The 19,926-nt window shown below is 46.6% G+C and overlaps 1 protein-coding gene across 2 annotated transcripts in view; it reads left to right on the top strand.

Annotated features, from left to right (window-relative positions):
* Positions 1 to 1,269: 1,269 nt before the first annotated feature.
* LIMK2 (LIM domain kinase 2) overlaps positions 1,270 to 19,926 on the top strand; it is a 64,559-nt gene continuing 45,902 nt past the window's right edge. For both annotated transcript variants that reach the window (XM_019643212.1, XM_019643210.1), the window contains exons 1-2: positions 1,270 to 1,454; positions 14,367 to 14,457. In XM_019643212.1, the coding sequence (XP_019498757.1) occupies positions 1,439 to 1,454; positions 14,367 to 14,457 (107 nt within the window). In that variant the 5' untranslated portion in view covers positions 1,270 to 1,438. The remainder of the gene's footprint in view (positions 1,455 to 14,366; positions 14,458 to 19,926) is intronic.

The following is a 19,926-nucleotide window of genomic DNA, read 5'->3' as shown; positions in this document are numbered from 1 at the left end:
GCTGAAGAGGGTTCCCAGGCACATTGCCCCCACCACCATGTCGCCACCCTCCCCCCGCGCCCCCCACTCCCCACCCCCAGCACTTTCTGCATGCTCAGGACATCAGAAGCCACCTGCCACACCCAGAGGAGAAAAATCTGACCTGCATCCGGTTTGGACTACATGGTCAGGGCAGGAAGAAAGAGAATTGCATCCTTATTTGCTTATTCGCATGCTGGGGCCAGAGGCAGCTGGGTTGAACTTTGTTGTTGGTGGAGATGTCATGATCCATTTCCTTGGGCCCCATCCCATCCCTGTCCCTTCCTGGTCATTTGGACACTTTTCCCATGACCTAAATCTGATCTAAGGAAATGACAGTTCCCAAAGACCCAGCATAAGAGAATCAGATGGGAGGGACCTCAGGGACCAGAAAATGTGGCCAACCCCTTCATCACACGAGAACTCCAATCCCCTCCCAGCCCAGTGAGCAGAAATGGTTCTCAAGGCCCCTCAGCCAGCTAGCAGCTGCCCGAAACCGGTGTGCTGTCCTAACTCCTCGGCCAGTGCTCCCCCCTCTATAAAGAGGAGCCCACAGGGCAAATCCAGTCCACAGGTGTGTTTCCTTTGGCCTACATGGCATTTTTAGACTTTTTGAATGTTACCAACATTTTAAAAAGTGGGAAATTTCACCTAAATATCTGATTTTTGGCTTGTTTTGAAAAACTGGAAGATCTGATGTGCTGCATTCATTTATATACATACCCACTTGGCCTGGCTAAGGATCTGCACTGGAATGACGGCTGCACCACTTCCATACCATCTTTGACCTAGAGATTACCAACCGAGTGTCACCTTAATGGTGCAGAGAAGTGGCATCTTTGAACTGGAAGCTTCTAAGAAAAGTCCACCCTCAACCCCACCCCCCGTTCCCCGAAGCTATTTCGTGGATTAGACCTTGTTTTTCCATATTCATATTTGTGATTCCAAACACTCTGCTAGAAAGAGCTTTAGACTGGGAGTCAGGAGACCTTTCCATCCCAGCTCAGCTCCTAATGAGCTTTGCCATTTTGAGGTAGTCGAACTTGTCCTCTGGCCCTCAGCTGTTCCCATCTGTAAAATGGGTTGAGGGTCCTCTGTGTTGAGGCCTGCGGCCTACGCAGAATCATACTTACCAGCTTTGGCACCCACGGAGGGAGAGCTCGCACTAGGGGGCGCTAGGGCCGCCGCCGAGCCCAAGCCAGGGGGCGGGTCCGGGTCCCGGGGGCAGGGCGTCGCGGGGTGGGGCGACGGCGGGCGGGCCCCGGTGCCAGGTGCGGTTTGGCCCTACTGGGGTCCCTTAGGCGGCGCTTCCCACTCGTGCCCAGGGCTGAGGTCCTCCAGCGCCTGAGGCGACGGCGGGAGCTGAGAGGAACTGCTGCGATCCCCGCCTCCTCTTCCCCATTTCCGCGCCCCCGGGACCATGGCTGCACAAGCGGGTAAGGAAGGGCCGCGCCATCCTGTCCCGCCGTTACCTCGGAATCCGGGGCCCTGAGGGGAGCCGGCGGCCTCAGGGGCGTTCGGGCTGAGTGGACCCCCATGCTTCCAGGGTCCTTAGGAGGAGAATTTGGGGAGTGAGCACAGCGGAGCCTCGGAGGTTGTGGGGCTCCGGAAACTGGGCCAAAGTTAGAGGCTCCTAGGGGCAGGCGGATGGGGCGGCTTCCCGCGAGTTGAGGTCCCCGGGAGGAAGGGATGCTGGCTCTGCCAGGGGGCCAGCTTTTTTTTGTGGACCTGGCGGCGACTGCAGGTCCCCAAATTAAAACCCTTCCTAACGAAAGCATTTGAGAGCTTGCTTCCCAGCATGTCATCAGCTTTGTTACAAACTCTCATAAAATTTTTCAAAAAATAAGGAAGAAAGAAAGAAAAGAAAGAAAGAAAGCTTTTTAAGGAAGCCGAGGGGTTGGATTCACGTGAAGTTTTGGTGTTTTGGAGCATAGGGAGTACGGGATCCTCAGGGTTCGGGATAATTATAAGGGGATGGAGAGTTACCCCGGGTTCTGAGTTTTCTGCGGAAAATGGAGGAGAGTATCACTTCCTGACGGGATCCAAGATTTCTCGCGGATATCTTGGTGCCAGCGGTCCCCTGGGTCTTGGGGCTCTTTGCAGGAAATAGGTGAATGTGGGCTTCTTCTTAGGGAAGGTAGGCCCCCTGGGATTATGGGCCCTCCCATGGAAGCTGGATCCTCCCTTGTCCTCTCTGACAGGAGAGGAATGTGACCAAACACCTGGAAGGAAGAGTTTTCCAAGGGTGCAAGGGTAGCTTTGGGGTTAGATTAGCTGGGCCTACAGTCCTCTCCCAGTCACCTCACACGCCACCCTGCAGCTTCCTGCCCTCCTCACAGGTCTCCCAGCAACAAGGACTTTCTGTTGCCTGTGTTTCCCAGCCACCCGTGTGAGTGGCCCAGCCTCTAGGTCTACCAGGGTCAGCGCCCAGAAGCTCTCTAGAGGTGGCAGGAGGGAATAGTGGAGGAGGGAGGCTGTCCTGGATATGTGCCCCCACTTCCTGGCTTTCAGCCTTTGGACAGTCACTTCCTCTATCCTGAATACAAGGACCAGGCCACCAGTGGGTCACTTCCTCACCGTGGGAGCCTGGGATTTTCTTGATAATAGGCTTCTGGAGGAGGGCTAGGGGTAGAAATGTATCCTGTTCCTTCCTTTTATTTTTTTTAGCTTCCAGAGTTCTTCAGCTCAAATGAATGATTCCCGATGACTTTCTAACCTCTTGTGTAACATAGGTTCCCTGTCTTGAACCTTGATGCTCAGAAACTTGTGAAAGATCTTGAGTGTAGTAGTGTTTATTAAGTTTTCTCTGAGTGAACCAAAAGCTGACAAGACGCCTTAAAGCCTCTAGGTGTATTAGTTTATGCATTCTTCCATATGAATATTTGTTGGGTACTTCTGTGCCATGCATTTAGCCAAACACTGAGGAGTATAGCGATGAACAAAATGGACACAGTGCCATTTGCCTTTGTGGTGCTTATAGTCCTAGAGATGGACGGTAGATAATTGAGGTAACAATTGAGATAAATGCTATAATAATTGAGATTAAACAATTGAAGTAAGTGTTATATGAATGCACCAGGGGTGAGGAACGTGGATAGGGAATACTTTCCTTAAAAAAGCATACTTTTTATGCTGACCCCTAAGGCTAAGTAGAAATTAGTCCAGCAAAGAAAGGGCAAAAAACATTCCAGGTTGAGGGGATGGCGTAAAAAGACCCTGAGGTAGGAAGGCATGTAGTGCCTTTGAAAAGCTGAGAGAAAGCAAGTATGGATGATGAGGAGGCTAAGGCTCAGAAATGACTTGTTCAAGGTTCCATAGCCAAATAAATGGCAGTGGTCAGAATTCATATTTTCTAACTTCAAATTCAGTGCTTCGTCCTCTCTGTATCACAAACACCAGAATGAGGTTGCCTGTGAAGTCAGAGAAGGAAATAGGACTTAAACTTTTACTTGTTCTGGCCAAACTCTTCCCAGACAACTCTGATTCCTGTGTAACAGGAGAATCAACAACAAAGAAATCAAATATTTACTGAGTGCCTGTGATGTCTAAGACACTGAGTTGGGACAGGTTTTACCTCTTTTAACAGATGCTAGAACCAGGAGAGATGTGAGATCATGTAACTCTCCTCGTTTTACATATGAAGAAACTGAGGCCCAGGGAGCAAAATGAATCTGTGCAGGGTCATTCAATGAGTGGTAGAGCCAGGACTAACCTAGGACTTCTCCAGTGCTCTTTCTTTTTTTTTTTTTTAACTTTTCTGAATTAAAATTTATTGGGGTGACAGTGGTCAACAAAACTACATAGGTTTCAAGTGTACAATTCTATAATACATCATCTATATATTGTATTATGTGTTTACCACCCAGTCAGTTCTCCTTCCATCACCATATACAGTGGGTGCCAAAAAAATGTATACACATTTTAAGAAAGGAAAAAACTATTAAAATTGTAATACTCAATATATACCGATAACAAAAAATAAATACAAGTCACGTTTGACTTCTGCAATTATAAGATGCGCTCAAAGTGGTTACCATCAGCGTCCAAACACTTATGATTATGGCGACCTACTGTTTGACTTGTTGTTGTGCAAGGCCTCCCGGATCTTCCCTTGTGCACATCACACACAGTACCATGCGTCTCAAACTTATCACGAATGTGTGCAATTGTTAGATGTGTTGGAGATTCTCTTGTAAACTCACGCCTCCATTGTTGTTGTACTTCCACAATGTTCTCAAATTTCAATTACCACTTCAAAATGGTCTTGTGCTCCTCAAATGACAAGTGTGCTTCTGCTATTTTCTTTGACTGTCCTGCCTGTTGCATGGTGACGCTAGCATCATTTGATTAATGCCATCTTTTGAGCGAATGCCATACTAGGCATTGCTACCATAATTCAGTTCAACTTTGAAAAGTAATACCTACATAACATCTCTTAAAATGTGTATACATTTTTTTGGGCACCCCCGCTATTTGACCCCCATTACCCTCTTCAACCATCCCCACTCCTCCTTTAACCACTAAACTATCAACTTTGTCTATGAGTTTTTGTTTCTTTGTCTTGTTCCTTTGCTGCCTTCAGTTTTATATCCCACATATGAGTGAAGTCATTTGGTTCTCAACTTTTACTGTCTGACTTTCTTCACTTAGCATAATAATTTCAAGATCCATCCATATTGCTGCATATGGCACTATTTCATCTTTTCTTATGGCAGAGGAGTATTCCATTGTGTATATATACCACATCTTTATCCAATCATCTATCGAAGGACACTTTGGTTGTTTCCATGTCTTGGCCATTGTAAATAGTACTGCAGTGAACATTGGAACACATGTATCTTTATGGATAAATGTTTTCTGATTTTTTGGGTAGATACCCAGGAGAATAGAACAGAAAAATTATATTCTGAATTTTTTGAGGAACCTCCACACTGCCTTCCATAGCAGCTGTACCAGTTTACATTCCCACCAACAGTATATGAGGGTTCCTTTTTCTCCACAGCCTAACACTTGTTATTATTTGCCTTGTTGATGATAGCCATTCTAACAGGTGTGAGGTGGTATCTCATTGTGGTTTTGACTTGCATTTCCCTAATAGCTAGTGAAGTTGAACATTTTTTCATATATCTGTTGGCTGTTTGTGTGTCTTGTTGGGAGAAGTTTCTGTTCTCCAGGGCTCTTTCTAATATTCCAGGCTGTTTGAGGCATACAGGGTCTGGCCCTTAATAAATACTTGTGGAAATGAATAACACATGGTTTGTGCCTTCAGGAAACTCACTGTCTGCTTAGAGTAATTAAGAAAAAAAGACAAATCGAGACAAGCTATATAAATTCTGCACATGATAGTATTACGGAATTTCAAAGGTGAGGGAGAACTCTATTCATACGTTCATCCTACAAATATATATTGAGTTCCTAGTATGTGCAAGCACTTTTAGATCCTGGAGGATACATCAGGGAACAAAGCAAACCAAATCCCTTCCTTCATGTAATGTATGTTCTGGTGGGGAGAGAAAGATAAAAATTAAATATATGAATATCACACATCAGGGATAAATGCTCTGAAGAGAAATAAAATAAGGGCATGGGAGGTCAGGGAAGCCTCTCTGGCTAATGACATCTGAGCAGAGAAATGAAGCAAGGGATTGAGCCATATGGATGTCTAGGGGAAGAATGTTTTAGAATAAAAGAGTGAACAAAGGCTCTGAGCCATGAGTGTGCTTGGCGTATTTGAAGAACAGCAAGGTGTCCAAGATGGCTACCAGATTCGATCAGGGAATGCTTTCTTGAAGGAGGTAAGATTTGAAAAGTCTTAGGTAGGTTAATAAAAAGGGTTGAAGGGCATGATATCCTGGTAGGGAAGAAACTGGGAGTAGGATTCAAAGCTGGGCAAGTTTCAAGGTATTCGTAAGGGATGTTGAATTGATATGTGTGGTAGAGGCAAGGACTGGAAGGTGGGCAAGTTATGGGAAGTGGAAGGTAAGACTGAGAGGGTGGATAAAGCCAGACTGTGGAGGGCTTAATGCTAGGCTTGCGGAATTGTCCGGTCTGCAGTAGAGACCGTAGTTTTAGAGACAGGAGGAGTCAGGATGTGGGCATTTTGGTTTTAGACTATCAATCTAGCATTGGTGGACAGAATGAAGTGAAGGAGGGTAAGGAAGGGGACCAGTCTGCAGGTGGACACAGTGGGCCTTGCGCAGAGTTGTTAGTGACAGGAATGGAGAAGAAAGCACTGACCATTAGGAAATGCCTCATGTCGCAGGCAGGGCAGGGTGACTTGGGGTCGCCCTGGATATGGGATGCGGGGATCAAGGTAGGGTCTAAGAAGACCATAAGGTTTAAAGCTGAATAGAAACCCATCAGATTCAAGAGGCTATAGTAAGCTTTCCACATTCCTGATGGGTTTTCTGCTTTTGGAGGCTTGGTTGATTCCCAGCCTAGGGCTAGGTTCTGGTCATAGCAGCTGGAAGGGGGCATATTAGGGAGGGATGGGGCATCACTGGCATTTCAGTGAGAAGAGCTGGAGCTGGAGTAGTCTCTTTCAAGTCTATCTTCTTTCTCACTCTAGACCTTTCTTTATATAGTAGCAAGAATTAGACTCTTTTACCTATTAATTTATATCCAACAGTAGCTAGACCATGAAACCATTGCTTGGTTCTATTAAAGTATACCTCGAGCATCCACCCTGGGATTCTATTTTGTCAGCTCTTTCTGCCTGTAATTTATTTTTCCAGGAAAGAAAGTCTAAAACGTCGTTGAAGACATAGACCCGCATGTGCAGACCTGTGGTCTAACCTCAGCTCTGCCACTTGTTAATTGAGCATTTCAGTTCCCTCTTCAGTGAAATGGGAAAAATAATAGTCCTTCAATATAGTCCTTACCTCATGGGATCTTTATATTTCATTAATTTATGCTTGCGTAGTGCTTAGGACACTGCCTGACACATAGTAAAGACTCAAAGTAGTTGAGGGGTTTTTTTCTCTGTTATTGACAATGGGTAGAGGACTGCTGTTTGGGATATATGAATTGGTTAACCAGTTCTCTGATAAAGAGATTCTTTGTAGGACTTCCTCTCGATAACAAATTGCAAACTTATTCACAGCTAAGTCAACTTATGGTTGGAATAAAAACCTGAGTGCCCAAAAGCCACAGGAACCATCTGTCTTTTTGTTTCTCTACCAAGTATCTTATTACTCTGCCATGTCTGCCCTGCCCCCAGCACCTGGTTTATCCCTCTCTGATATTTCTGTACATATCCTTGTCCTTCACACCCCATGAGTTCTCACCAAGGACCCCCGCAGTTCGTGGCGGCCTAGTCTGCGTCTTCCACATGGGCACATAGAAAACATTTGCTGACTTTCTTTTGAAAACACTCTCTTTAGATTTTAGAGGTTAGAGTCTTCAGCTCAACCTTTTCCCAGGTCAACCCCCTAGATATACATGAAAGACAGAAGAAAAGCTACTCACAATTCAGTTGCTTTGCCAAAGGACACAGAGCCAGGTTTCAAACCCAGGTCTAACTCCAGTTCTGCTTGACCCTTAAAGATTTTTCCTAATAAACTAAAGGGCACAAGAGAACAACAGCAAGGATGAAACCTTCTGAAATGCCTCTGTCTGTGCCTTAACCTGAAAAATGAGAGGCCCCTGGTTTGGTGTCACAGACTCTCAGAGCTAAAAGGAATAATTTGATCCCTCCTTTTATAAAGGAAGAATCTAAGGTCCAGAGAAGTCCAGAAGCTCCTTGAAAAATCATCTAATCTTTTTTCCTTAGACACTTCCTTTGGTAATATTGGGTAAGCTAGTGAAGCGGAAAACCCTTTAGGACACGGGGGGAGAGGATCTGGAAGAGCGTTAGTCATTACTGTTAGTCTCATTGGTAGTCGCTTCATTAAAATGTGGTCTTTTCCCTCTTGACTGTTTCCCGCCAGTTACTGCCTTGCCCCTCTGCTTCCAGCTTTCTCCTGGAACAAGTGGGATTTATACACCTGACCTACCAGTTCCCAAGAGGCCCAGCGGTTAATATACTTGTTGTTTTGTGCTGCACTGAATTGGCTGGTTTTTGTTCCTGGTTCTCATTGTCTAGTGGAACATGAGAAGCATCAAAGATTTTTCTCAAATGAAAGGATAGGGTCTGTGTATGTTGGTTCAGTCTAGGCTTTATGGTCTCATGAGCTCTCAGCCCTTGGGGATTTCTCACAACTTTGAAGTCTGAAAAGGACTAGTTTGCAGAAACCCAGCTCTTAGACCAAGATTAAGGTGAATGTTAGTGTCTTGTGGGAAATGCACTGGCTTTGAGCTGGGGTACCAGGCCGAGCCCTTCCACCGAATAACTGTGTAGTCTTGAGCAAGTCTTGCCTTGTCCAAAGCCGCAGAGGGTAATAAAAATGCAACTGATGTGGTAGTCTCAGAACTTGGGTTTGAACCCCTCCCAGACCAGCTTTCTCATGGTTAGAAAACTTGGTTCTCCTTCTCCAAGCCCATTTTTCTTCCAGAAAAATGAAAGGGTTGAATGAGAGTACATGATTTTTTTTTTAAGATTTTTTTATTGGGGAATTGGGGGGATGGGAACAGTGCTGGGGAATTGGGGGAAGGGGAACAGACAAGTTGCTGTCCTTTTGTTCTTCAGTCTAGTTGTGGAGGACGTTGCTTCACTGGCCCAAGTTGGCACCACCATTGCGCTCTTCCTGGGCAAGGCAGATCAGTCGCCGGCTTCTGGACGGCCGCTCACTGCGGCTGCTGGCCGCTCACGCTGGCTGCTGGCTACACACGGTAGCCCATGGCAACCCACTGCCACAGGGACTGCAGCCTACGCCATCGCCGGTGACTCACGGCAGCCCAGCTCCAGGTTGAGCAGTTGTTCAGCATCTTAGCTGTAGAGGGCAGTGTCACTGGCCCTCATATGTGGGATCCGAACTGGGGCCCTCTGGCGTCCCAAGCCAGTTCTCAACCATCACGCCACTCAGCCAGCCCGAGAGTACATGATTTTTAAAGCCCTTCCAACCTTATCATCCTGCCATTCTAGTGCTTGCCCAGTGGATTCACAGATTGGTTGAGGGTCACATCATTAATTATTATTATTATTTTTAAAGATTTTATTGGGGAATTGGGGGAGGGGAACAGCGTTGGGGAATCGGGAAAGGGGAACAGACAAGTTGCTGTCCTTTTGTTCTTCAGTCTAGTTGTGGAGGACGTTGCTTCACTGGCCCATGTTGGTATTGTGATCATTGTGTTCTTCCTGAGTGAGGCAGATCAGTTGCTGGCCATTGGATAACCGCTCACGGCGGCTCATGGCAGCTCACACCGGCTGCCAACCGCTCACGCTGGCTTCCAGCCACTCACGGTAGCTCACGGCAGCCCACTGCAGCAGGGGCTGTAGCCTACCCGGTCACCTGCGACTCACGGCTGCCCAGCTCCAGGTCGAGCTGTTGTTCACCATCTTAGCTGTAGAGGGCGCAACGTCACTGGCCTTAATGTGGGATCCGAACTGGGGCCCTGCTGCTCAGAGCGGGCGTCACAAGCCAACTCCTAACCAACGTTCCATTCGGCCAGCCCAACACATCATTAATTATTAAGTTGGAAGAAACAAGTATATATAAACTGAATGTATTTTATACCAGTATCCAAAAGATCCTGAAGGTGAGAACCTCTGTAATGAGCCATTTGTTACAAGTCTTACCTTGTTTGCATTGCACATTTACCACTTCTTAAAAGCAGCAAATTTTCATAATGAAGGCACAGTTTTCTGATTATTAAACACCTAATAAGGGCCCCTTATTGTTTGATCTTACTTAATCAAGCTTCCATTCTGGACTCTGACAATGAGTAGCCACTGTTGATAAGTCTGCAAATATGAGAGATAAACACAGTAGAAGGAGGGCGTGAACAGCCTAGTACAGTGTGATATTTTCCTAGAGGAAGAATGTCCCAGGAAGACTGGACTGGACTCTGGATTGGTCTTCCATTAGGCCTCACAGGAAGTCTATGGACTTCGTATTATTATAGTTATCTTACATTTCTAGAATGAAAGTTGTGAGAATTAGGATCATCAATTTTCAGGGCAGCGAGAGAGTTGAAGAGACTCTTTGGAAGAGTGTCTGGGTTTCGGAGGCTGAAGGCTCTGGGCAAATATGTTTGCTCAGGTACAACATGATAGACTGAGCAGCCTGTGTATCTACCTGTGACTTTACCTGTAGGTAGGCACCCTGGGAACCAGAACACTTATTCTAGTGGAAGTTGGAGCTTATATTTGGAAATTGCTGGCAGTTGGGTACAACTTTTCAGTTGGAGTCCATACACAAAGGAGTGTCTAATCTGCACCAGGCTTTATGCTAGGCCCTGGAGATTTGAAGATCTTCAAGATGCAATCTTTGCCCCTTAGAGCGGGGAGGGGGGGGGGCGCCGGGGCAGAGAAGGAGGGACTGAGGGAGACAGAAGCATAATGAACTGTAATTACAGAGCAATTAATATAAAACACTTATAGACAAAGTGAAACAAACACTGCCTGCTTTGGGGGACCATCAAGAAAGGATAGAAGTTTGATTAAGGGAAAAGCTGGGTAAAGTATTCTAAACACAGAATAGTTTGAGGTGTGACGGTTAGGATATAAGAACATGAATGTGTGTGGCAAGAATAGAAAATAGATCAAGATGTGACTACAGCATCCCTTTGTAAGGGGTGATGAGACATAAAAGTTCTTTGGGGCTACTTTGTGGAAGGCCGTTCATTCCTTCAATAAGAGTTTCATGAGGGACTTTAGTTGGCCTGGGACCAGTCTTGGGTCCCCTAGTCCTTTGGAGTTGACAATAGCCAACTTTAATGGTGTGAGGAGTTTTCATTCCTGCCTCAGGATCTTTGCACATGTCTCTCCCCCCATCCCAGTCTCCAGTTATCTTTCCCTCCTCCTTTTCACCTGGTTAACTTATATTCATCTTTAGAATTCAGGTAGAAAATTACTTCCTTTATGGGGTCAGCCGAGTGGTGCATTGGTTAAGAGCTGGCTTGGGACGCCAGAGGGCCCCGGTTTGGATCCCACATATGAGGGCCAGTGACACTGCCCTCTACAGCTAAGATGCTGAACAACAGCTCGACCTGGAGCTGGGCAGCCATGAGTCACCGTCGACGGAGTAGGCTGCAGCCCCTGTGGCAGTGGGTTGCCATGGGCTACCGTGTGTAGCCAGCAGCCAGCGTGAGCGGCCAGCAGCTGCCGTGAGCGGCCGTCCAGAAGCCGGCGACTGATCTGCCTCGCCCGGGAAGAGCGTAATGATGGTGCCAACTTGGGCCAGTGAAGCAACGTCCTCCACAACTAGACTGAAGAACAAAAGGACAGCAACTTGTCTGTTCCCCTTCCCCCAATTCCCCAATAAAAATCTTAAAAAAAAAAAAAGAAGAAAAAAAATTACTTCCTTTAGGAATATTTGTATGCTCTACCCTACCCCCCATTTTCCTAGTTATGAACTTGATCTCCCCATACCACTTGCCCCAATTATAATTAAAATAATTATATTATTATTCACTACCTGTTCTATGTTTAATCTCTCTCTTGTTTGCTGCTCTTTCCCTAGCACAATGTTAGACACATCGTTGGCATGCAGTAAATATTTGCTGAAAGATTAACTGAAGCATGTCCATTGAATTTAGCAATAACCTTGGTGAGACAGTTTCAGAGAAATGGTGGGGGTGGAAGTCAGTTTGCAGTGGATTATGAGGTAAGGGGGAAGTGAGGAAACGAGGGCAGTGATGTGCAGACAACTTTTTAATACATGTGGCTGTGAAGGGGAAGCTAGAGGAGAAAATGGGGTCCAGATTTTTTGGAAGGAGTTAGTGGAGAAGGGAGGGGTGGTGGAGATAACTGAAAGTGCACATCTTTTAAGAGGTGGAATAGGATGGAATCCCGAACAGAAGTGCCATGCTAAGCAGTTGAGCATTTGCTCTGTAGCCATTGGGGAGTCTGGGTGAACCAGCTAATATTGTGCAGTACACAGGGAAGAGAAGCCAAAGACCTGAACCCGGGCTGCGGTGAAGGGCAGGAAAGCATTGGAGAGACATCTGGGTGGTGGAACCAGGTGGATATGAGAGGATGGAGTAGGGGTCTTAACTTTTGTGCCCCTAGTGCCTAGCACAGAGCAGGTGCTAAATAAGTGTTGAGTGGCTTTGAATTTCTCAAGGCTGGAGAAAACGGGGCAGGCTCTGGAGAGTATAGCAATAACAAGTTCTCTTGAATATCCTTAGTGGAAAGTCCTGATCCTTTTTGTGTTTTGGAAGCCCACAAAAGTCTTTCAGAGCCACGATTTGTAAGTAAGTGGGTGGTCAGGTTAGAGATTGTGCCTTTTGGGTTAATAAGTAAAAACAAGAACAAGGTGTGGTTTAACATAATGAGATTTGCTGGGGTGGGGCATGGCGGTTCACCAACTAACTCTGAAAGCCCTTCCATGGAAGAGTTCCAAAAATGTTTCAAACTGGTGTCTCCAGAACTTGGGAGATTCATTTGGATGTCTATGTTCATCAAAGACCCTCGCACTATTTCAGTGTCTCGCCCACTGTCCATAACCCAATTGAATGAGCCTCTCGGGCTTTCTGCCTTGGAGTCTGTGAGGATGAAGGTACACTCTCAGGCCTCTACCAACCCCCAAACATAAAGGCCCCCCCTCACAAGAGTCGGAGAATTTTAGATCCAGGAGGTGATGGGCATATATGCCCTATCACGGAACTAGAGGAGAGGAGCAGGTGGATGAACGTTTTCAAGCCTCTGCCAGCTTATTGAACTCTCTTGTGGGGTACGAGGACAGCTGTCTATGCTCTGGCTGCCCCAGAATGCTGCTGAGCAGTCTTGAAGTGCCTGGAGCTGTGCATTGTCTATTCATGGCCCCTGTGCCTGTGAAACGGGGGTTGGTGACTGTCACTGTGCCTGTGGCAGTCTAGAGTTACCCAGAGAGAACAAAGCTGCATACACGGAGCACACAAGGGAGTCTTGTAACAACCTTGTCCCGCTTTCTAGGGCTGAGTTAGGTACCACAGCTTGATCTCAGCTGACCTCTTTATTTCAAGAAGTTGGCATCTGAGCCACCCCAGGAGTATCGTATTTTGTCCCTTTTGGAGGGACATGAACCGACTCGGTGCTATTGTCCATGCTAATATCTCAGCCTACGTAGAACTTCCCCATCCTTTCTCAGCCCTTGGTAAATCTTCCCCATCTTTCAAGGCTCAGCTCAAGTGTCACCTTTCCCTCCAAAGACTTTCCTGGTTCCCTAAGTGGACCGAGTAGGAATTAACATGGTGGAGAGGGACCAGCATGGGCTTTAAGAATGAGCCAGACCGGAGTTGGGGTCCGAGATCTGCCACTTGGCCTGTCACCCCAGGCACTAAGTTTCAATTCTCCCATCTGTTAAATGAGTATAATAATACCTGTCTTACATGATTGTTTGAAAATTAAATGAGATTAGGTCTCTGAAAGCTCCTAGCACAGTTCTTGGCATGTGGGAGGCGTTCTTTAAATGTTTATTCTTTCCTTTCTATACTCTTAACTTCTTTCTCTGAACTAAAATAGCACTTTGCTTCTACTTCTGAAAGAATGTCTAAGTGAAACATTACAATATAGAAGAATGTTTCTTTTCCAGTGAATTTGCTTCCTGGGGAACAGGGGTGATGTTATCCAATAGTCTCCAACGTAGAGCTTGGAGAGGACTCATTGGTCCAAGGAGAGGACCCATGATGCTGGTTGAATAAATGAGCTCCAGGACCAGGTGATGGCAAATCTGCACAACCAGGACTTGGAGGGATAGGAAAAGGAAATAACATGATTAACCCAGAGAGGAGACGTCTCGTTCCTGGGTGCTGGTTAGGAATAGTGGTAGGAAGGGCTGACCTGAAGAGACCTTGTTCATATGTCTACTCAGAACAGTAAGCAAGGACTGACACTTCTAGAAAAGGCAGGTTTTATTTTAGTAGAAAAAAGAACAATTAGAACCTTTTTTTTTTAATTTATTTTTTTAATTGGGGAGTTGGGGGAGGGTAACAGTGTTGGGAAATTGAGGAAGGAGACCAGCCAAGTTGTTCTGCAGTCTTAGTTGTAGAGGGCGCCAGTCGCCATCTGGCTGCCTCAGACCATTTTTTAAAAGATGGAATGAGACTATGTTTGAGGCCATGAATTCCCTGTCCGGAGGGCCATGAGCAGGCAGGATAAGTGCTTACCAGAGATCCTGTGGAGGAGAGAATTGTGCAAACAGCAGACCATTGTCCCAACCCTTTCACTATGAGAGTCTGTTAACTCAAGTCTTATTCCACACTGTAGGAATCCTGTCCCTTTGCCCCCTGCTGCTTCGGGCCTCTGAACTCCTTGGTTTTGTGTGCAGGTGAAGACGCCTGGAGGTGTTTGGGCTGTGGTGACCATGTTCTGAACCAGAGGCGGGACAGGACTGCCAACGAAGCCTGGCACGGCTTCCGGTAAGTAGGTCTATCCTCCTGTTTTTGCCAGTTACAGACCAGGAACTATTTCATTTTCTAGAAAACACAAAAACAAGCTTCTGGCTGGAGAGTTTCCATTTTGGTGGGTGTGGGGTGGGGAGAGATGTGCCAAAGAAGAGCACGTGAGCAGAGGAAAAGTGAAAGAGCCACAGATGGGCTTGGTACAGCTAGAGGTGGGGTACGGGGATGGGAGGAGGCCTGGAGGGTGTCCCAGCACCTCACTCTATAGGTGAGGGAGCTGAGGCCCACAGTGACTTGCTCTTGCCTGCACTACTGATTATGCAGGTGTCTTATGGGTTGTTTTTTGCGCTGTTGGCAAAGCCATCTCCTCGCTGCAGATGCCTCCCTAGTTTCCTGCTTTTTGTTATTAACTTTATTATAGCTCTTACTGTTTTGAAGCGGCTTGGTTTCTTGAAAATAACACAGACTTTAAAGTCAGATTTGTTCCTGTTGTCTGTGGTTGTTTCCTCATTGGGAAAACACAAATGTTAAGAATCTACTTCATCGGCTTGTTAAGATTGAATGAAATAACATATGCCAAGGGCCCAGCCCGTGGTGGGTACCCACTGGATGGCTGTTCCTTTCTTCTGTGAGATTGGAATCCTCAAGAGTGGGAGCTTGTCTTTGCATTTCCCAGAACACAAAACAGTGTCTGGCCTGTAGTCATTACTCATCAGAGGCTGGATGGGCACGTGTGGCCCCCATGGTCTGAGTGGTGGGGCTGTGCTCCCTTCCTGAGAATGAGGCAGACTAAATAGGCCCCACTTGCTGTAGATTCCAGCTCCCACACATAGCCCATGCTGCAAAGCATCCCCTATGCTGATATCAAGTAATTCAAATGACCTTTAAGTACTTGCCTCCTCCAGGGAACTATGTGGGGGGTTGGCCTGGAGAGCTCTGGCCCCTGGAAGAGTTGGAGAAGAACCAGCATTTTCTGCCCTTTCAGCTCTAACTCTGTTTCCAACTTTCCCTGGATCCTACCTTGGTTCCTCCTCCTTTTATACCTCGGGGATGTTGATTTCTACCTTTACTGTGTGCCTGTTAGTAATATAGGAACAGAGTGTCAGAGCTGTAAAGTCTTGGGCTAGCATTTTAGAGCTGAGGCTAACGAGCATGATCAGAGCCAAGTAAGTTTCCAGGCCAGGGCTGACCTTGGCATTTAACCCATATGGTCATATTTGTTCCTGCAATTTTCCTATTTGTATGAATATTTCCTATCCAAAATAAGCAGGACCTGGTGGAACAATCTAATCTTTGGAATTTCTGGATTCTCTTATAATTAAAGAACTTCAGAACCAGAAGGGACCACCTACTTATGATATAACCCCTTCATATCAGGGATGAAAGGCTTAAAAGCAGAAAAACAAAAAGAGTTAGACAGGCCGTGGATGATAAGAACTGGCCTTAGAACTGAAGTCTTGGGTCATTTGTAGGTCTGGTCAGATGCTGGCTTATTAGAGAGCAGTGTGTGTGTGTGTGTGTGTGTGTGTGTGTGTGAGAGAGAGAGAGAGAGAGAGAGAGAGAGAGAGAGAGACAGAGAGAGAGAGACAGAGAGACAGAGAGAGAGAGAGAGAAACATACACACAAATACGTGCTCGTAAAGAAGTAAGGTGCATTATTGTGGCGGATAAGAGTGCAGGTTATGGATTGAGACTGTCTGCTTTTAAACCCTCGCTTTGCAGTTTATTAACTGGTGTTAGGTGACTTTCATGAGCTTCAGGCACCTCATCCATAGAATGGGAATGAGAAATAATACTCATCCCACAAGGTGGTTGGAGAGAATTAAGTGTGATAACCTATATAAATCGCCTAGCGTACCACCTGACACATAAAAAACCCTTAATAATCAGTAGCTATCACTTGATATTGTATTATATACTTGTACATGCATACATTTATTTCTCTTATTACGTACTCATTGGCCATTTGATGTGGCGTCTCAGAGATTAAGTTTAACTTTGAACTACCCTGGCACGATTAAATCAAAGATCATGCCTGTGGGGGAAGTAGAGCATCCAGGTTCTATCTTCTATTTACAGCTTTGCCTCAAGGACGGAGTCCCTCTAATCCAGTTCTATTGAAGGAGCCCTCTCCTGACTCCTGAGCTTTCCCACGCACACTGGAAGACAGGGAGCCTGGTCATTTGCCCTGGGGAGAATGGCTGCTTTGGAGCCAAGCCAATCTGACTTTTGCCCAAATAGGAGGAAAATCTTCAGGGCTGGAAAGGGGACTGTATTTGGCCCCAGAAGTAACCTAGGTTATGAGGAGCATGAAGCATCAGCCTGAAAGGTCTTTTCAGGTCTCTTCCACCCCAGCTTACCTGTGATTCTCTGATGAATTCAGTGTTGGGGTGCAGGCCTGCTGGAAGCAGGACCCTCCCTTCATGCTACCCAAAGAAATTTATTCTTCATGACTCCCTTCCAGCCCCGCTCTCACCCAGCTGGGCTACAGTTACAATAAAGGAAATGACTTTTCTTATCCCCTTCCCCCACACCTTTGTTTTCCTAGTCACAGGGTGGGCTGGATATTGAATGGAGAAATTGCTGGTGTTTGGCCCAAGCTCCTCCCCTCACCTTCTTACACTACTTCATCCCCTGTCTGTAGCCACATCCGTAATGCTGCTCCTATAGCCTTCTGCCAGTTTCTAGGTGCCCGGGACAATAGGAAGCCACTTAAAGCTGGAACCTGGGACTCTACAGTGGAGGCCAGTGGACAGATCTCCTAGAAGTAGCCCGGTCTGTAATTGTGCTGGTTCAGCTGGGTGCCTGGCCAGGATGCTTCTGATCTCTGGGCACCTGGCTGACCAGCCCTCCTGCTTCTTCTCGTCAACCTTCACAACATGCCTATTTGGACTACATTATCTCTGGCCTTCCCATTGGTTCTAGAGCTGGGGCCGTTCTCTCTGAAGCTCTCTGGAACTGGTTCCCTCTCATCTGGGGAGGCCGGGAAGGTAGCTGGACTGCATGTCGTTTGTAACTGAGGTTAAAGTGTGGAGCTATGAATGTTGATCTGGCTTGGTGGCATGTTGGCAAACCAAGGAACCTTAACAAGTTTTCTGATAATTATGTTTTCACCCTCATTAGAGGTGTTTGGCCTAGGAGGAGGGGCTGTGGGTGGAGGGAATAGTCTTTATGGCCCCTATCTGGGACTCTGTTGCTTGACCTGGTTCCTAACAGCGTTATCAGAGGGAAAAAGCCACCATTCTTAAGGCTCCTGTGAACTGTTTAGGGCCTCTTTTCTCAGGATCACAAACATGGACTATTTGAGCCTTTTCTTTTGAAAAGAGATTTCTCATGCCTGTGTTCTAGAAAAGAGGTAACACAGACAGAAAGCCGTTGTCAGTTCATCAGACAACAGACCATTTCCGCTAAATTTGTGACTCCAGGAAAGTCCAGTGAAGAAATTACACACATGGCAACCAGAGACTGTGATGTAATAGTCTGACTGGTGATAGTGTCTTCTGTGATACTGAAAGCTATGCTCATTTTCTCACCCACACCCCCATTTAAACATGCACGGGAGAATCATAATTACAGCAATAGGTTCCATTTATTGAGTGCCTACTCTGCGCTAGACCCTGTCTTAAGCATTTCACATGTGTTATCTCATTTAATTCTTACAACAATCTAATAACTGCAGTACTGGTCCTAACCTATTTTACAGATAGGGAAATGGAGGTTACCTGCTCACAGTCACAGAGCTGGGATTTGAACTCAGGCATTCTGACTACTTACTTATAAGAGCCTCTTTGCATTCCTGTGTATGTGCATGTCATTTAACCTCCCTGAGGCTGTTTCCTCTTCTGTAACTTCACGGTGAAAACACTCACCCTGCCTGCCACATACTAGGTGTCAGATAATGTTGAATTGTATTGATTCATGTACTCTCAAGTGTCAATAAAAATGCTGTTAAACATCTCCTGGATCTCTGACTCCTGGCGTGGGAGTCAGTGGAGCAACCCTGCCATCTGCTGTTGTGCTGCTGATGTTGCTGCCGCATTTATTGACCCAAGCCTTTGATTCTGGTTTGCTCGTTTGTCTGGTTTATCTCTAAGGAAACAGCCAGCCAGCAGATCATTAAGTCTAGCTGTTGGACTGGGGGGTGGGGGGGAAGGGGGGGGGCTGGGGCCTTCCTGACAGAGGAAGGGAAGGACAGACACCTGGGTCTTCCTCTGCCCCCACAAGGAACTCCAGCGTGAACACAGAGTAGGATTCCTAGTATGTAGCAGCAGCACAGACCCTGCCATGTGCCTTAATCCTGCTGTGTTCTTTGGGAAGAGAAAACTCAGACCCTATAGAAGAAGCCCCACAGCTGCTGTTCAGGGCAGAGATGGAGAGGAGTGGGGGTGGGGCCAGGGATGGATGACATTATTAAGCATTGTTCAGCGAGTGACACTTAGATTATCTTATTCAGCCCTCACAATAACCCTGCATCTCCATTTTATAGTAAAACAGGAAGGCCCAGATAGGTGGAGTAACTTGCCCAGGGTCACACAGCACTGACATTTAAAGTCGCCCTCTTTTGGCCTAATTAACTCCTGCTCATCCTTCAGATCTTTACCTGGATGTTTCAGGGAAATAGTTATACAATAGGTCATGGCCCCTGTTTTGTGTTTTCCTAGACCTTTCTTTTGAAACTTCTTTTTGTGCTTTTAATATCATGTTTATTTATTTGATCCTCTCCTTAATGACATCCTGAGACCTCTAATATTCTGTAAGCATAACTTGGTCAGGACTGTGGGGCTTTTTGTCCCTCACTGAGTCACCACTGAGCATATTGTTGGCATGGGACGGATATTTGTTGAAGGAATTGCCGGGGTGGCCAAGAGCTATGATGTAAGCGAGGCCTTTCCCTGCCCTTCCCCTCCCCCACATCCTTCCCTTAGTAGCCACCATGGTACAGTTACTGTAAGTGGCAGGGAGGAATCAGTTCCGGACATTGGGTTGTTTTGGAAAATTGCCTGCAAGTGGCGAGATGAGAAGTTAAAGCTTTGTCTTCTGGCCCCCAAAGGAGCCGGAGAGGCTGACCCGGGAGTCCTGTACAGCAGCCAGTCTGGAGCTGCACTTTTCTGTAGGTACTATCCTTGAGAGAGAGGCAGTAGACAGAAGAATGAGTTCAGCTACTGTAGCCCAAACCAATTATGAATTGCCCTGAAAGCTGACAAATCTCAATTCTAATTGTAAGTTTGTTTGATTTATTTATTTAAATTTTAGAAATCTTCGAAGGATGGCATTAGCTAAAGATGCCCATTAAGAATAGAGTGGGGCCGGCCGAGTGGCGCGATGGTTAAGAACTGGCTTGGGATGCCGGAGGGCCCCGGTTCGGATCCCACATGTGGGGGCCGTGGGTCGCCGGCGACGGTGTGGGCTGCAGCCCCTGTGGCAGTGGGTTGCCATGGGCTGCCGTGTGTGGCCAGCAGCCAGCGTGAGCGGCCAGCAGCCGCAGTGA

The sequence above is a fragment of the Hipposideros armiger genome, unplaced genomic scaffold (assembly GCF_001890085.2).
Source record: "Hipposideros armiger isolate ML-2016 unplaced genomic scaffold, ASM189008v1 scaffold_75, whole genome shotgun sequence".
Lineage (NCBI taxonomy): Eukaryota > Metazoa > Chordata > Mammalia > Chiroptera > Hipposideridae > Hipposideros > Hipposideros armiger.
Note: the sequence above shows the minus strand (reverse complement) of the source record. Positions and strands in the feature narration are given on the sequence as shown.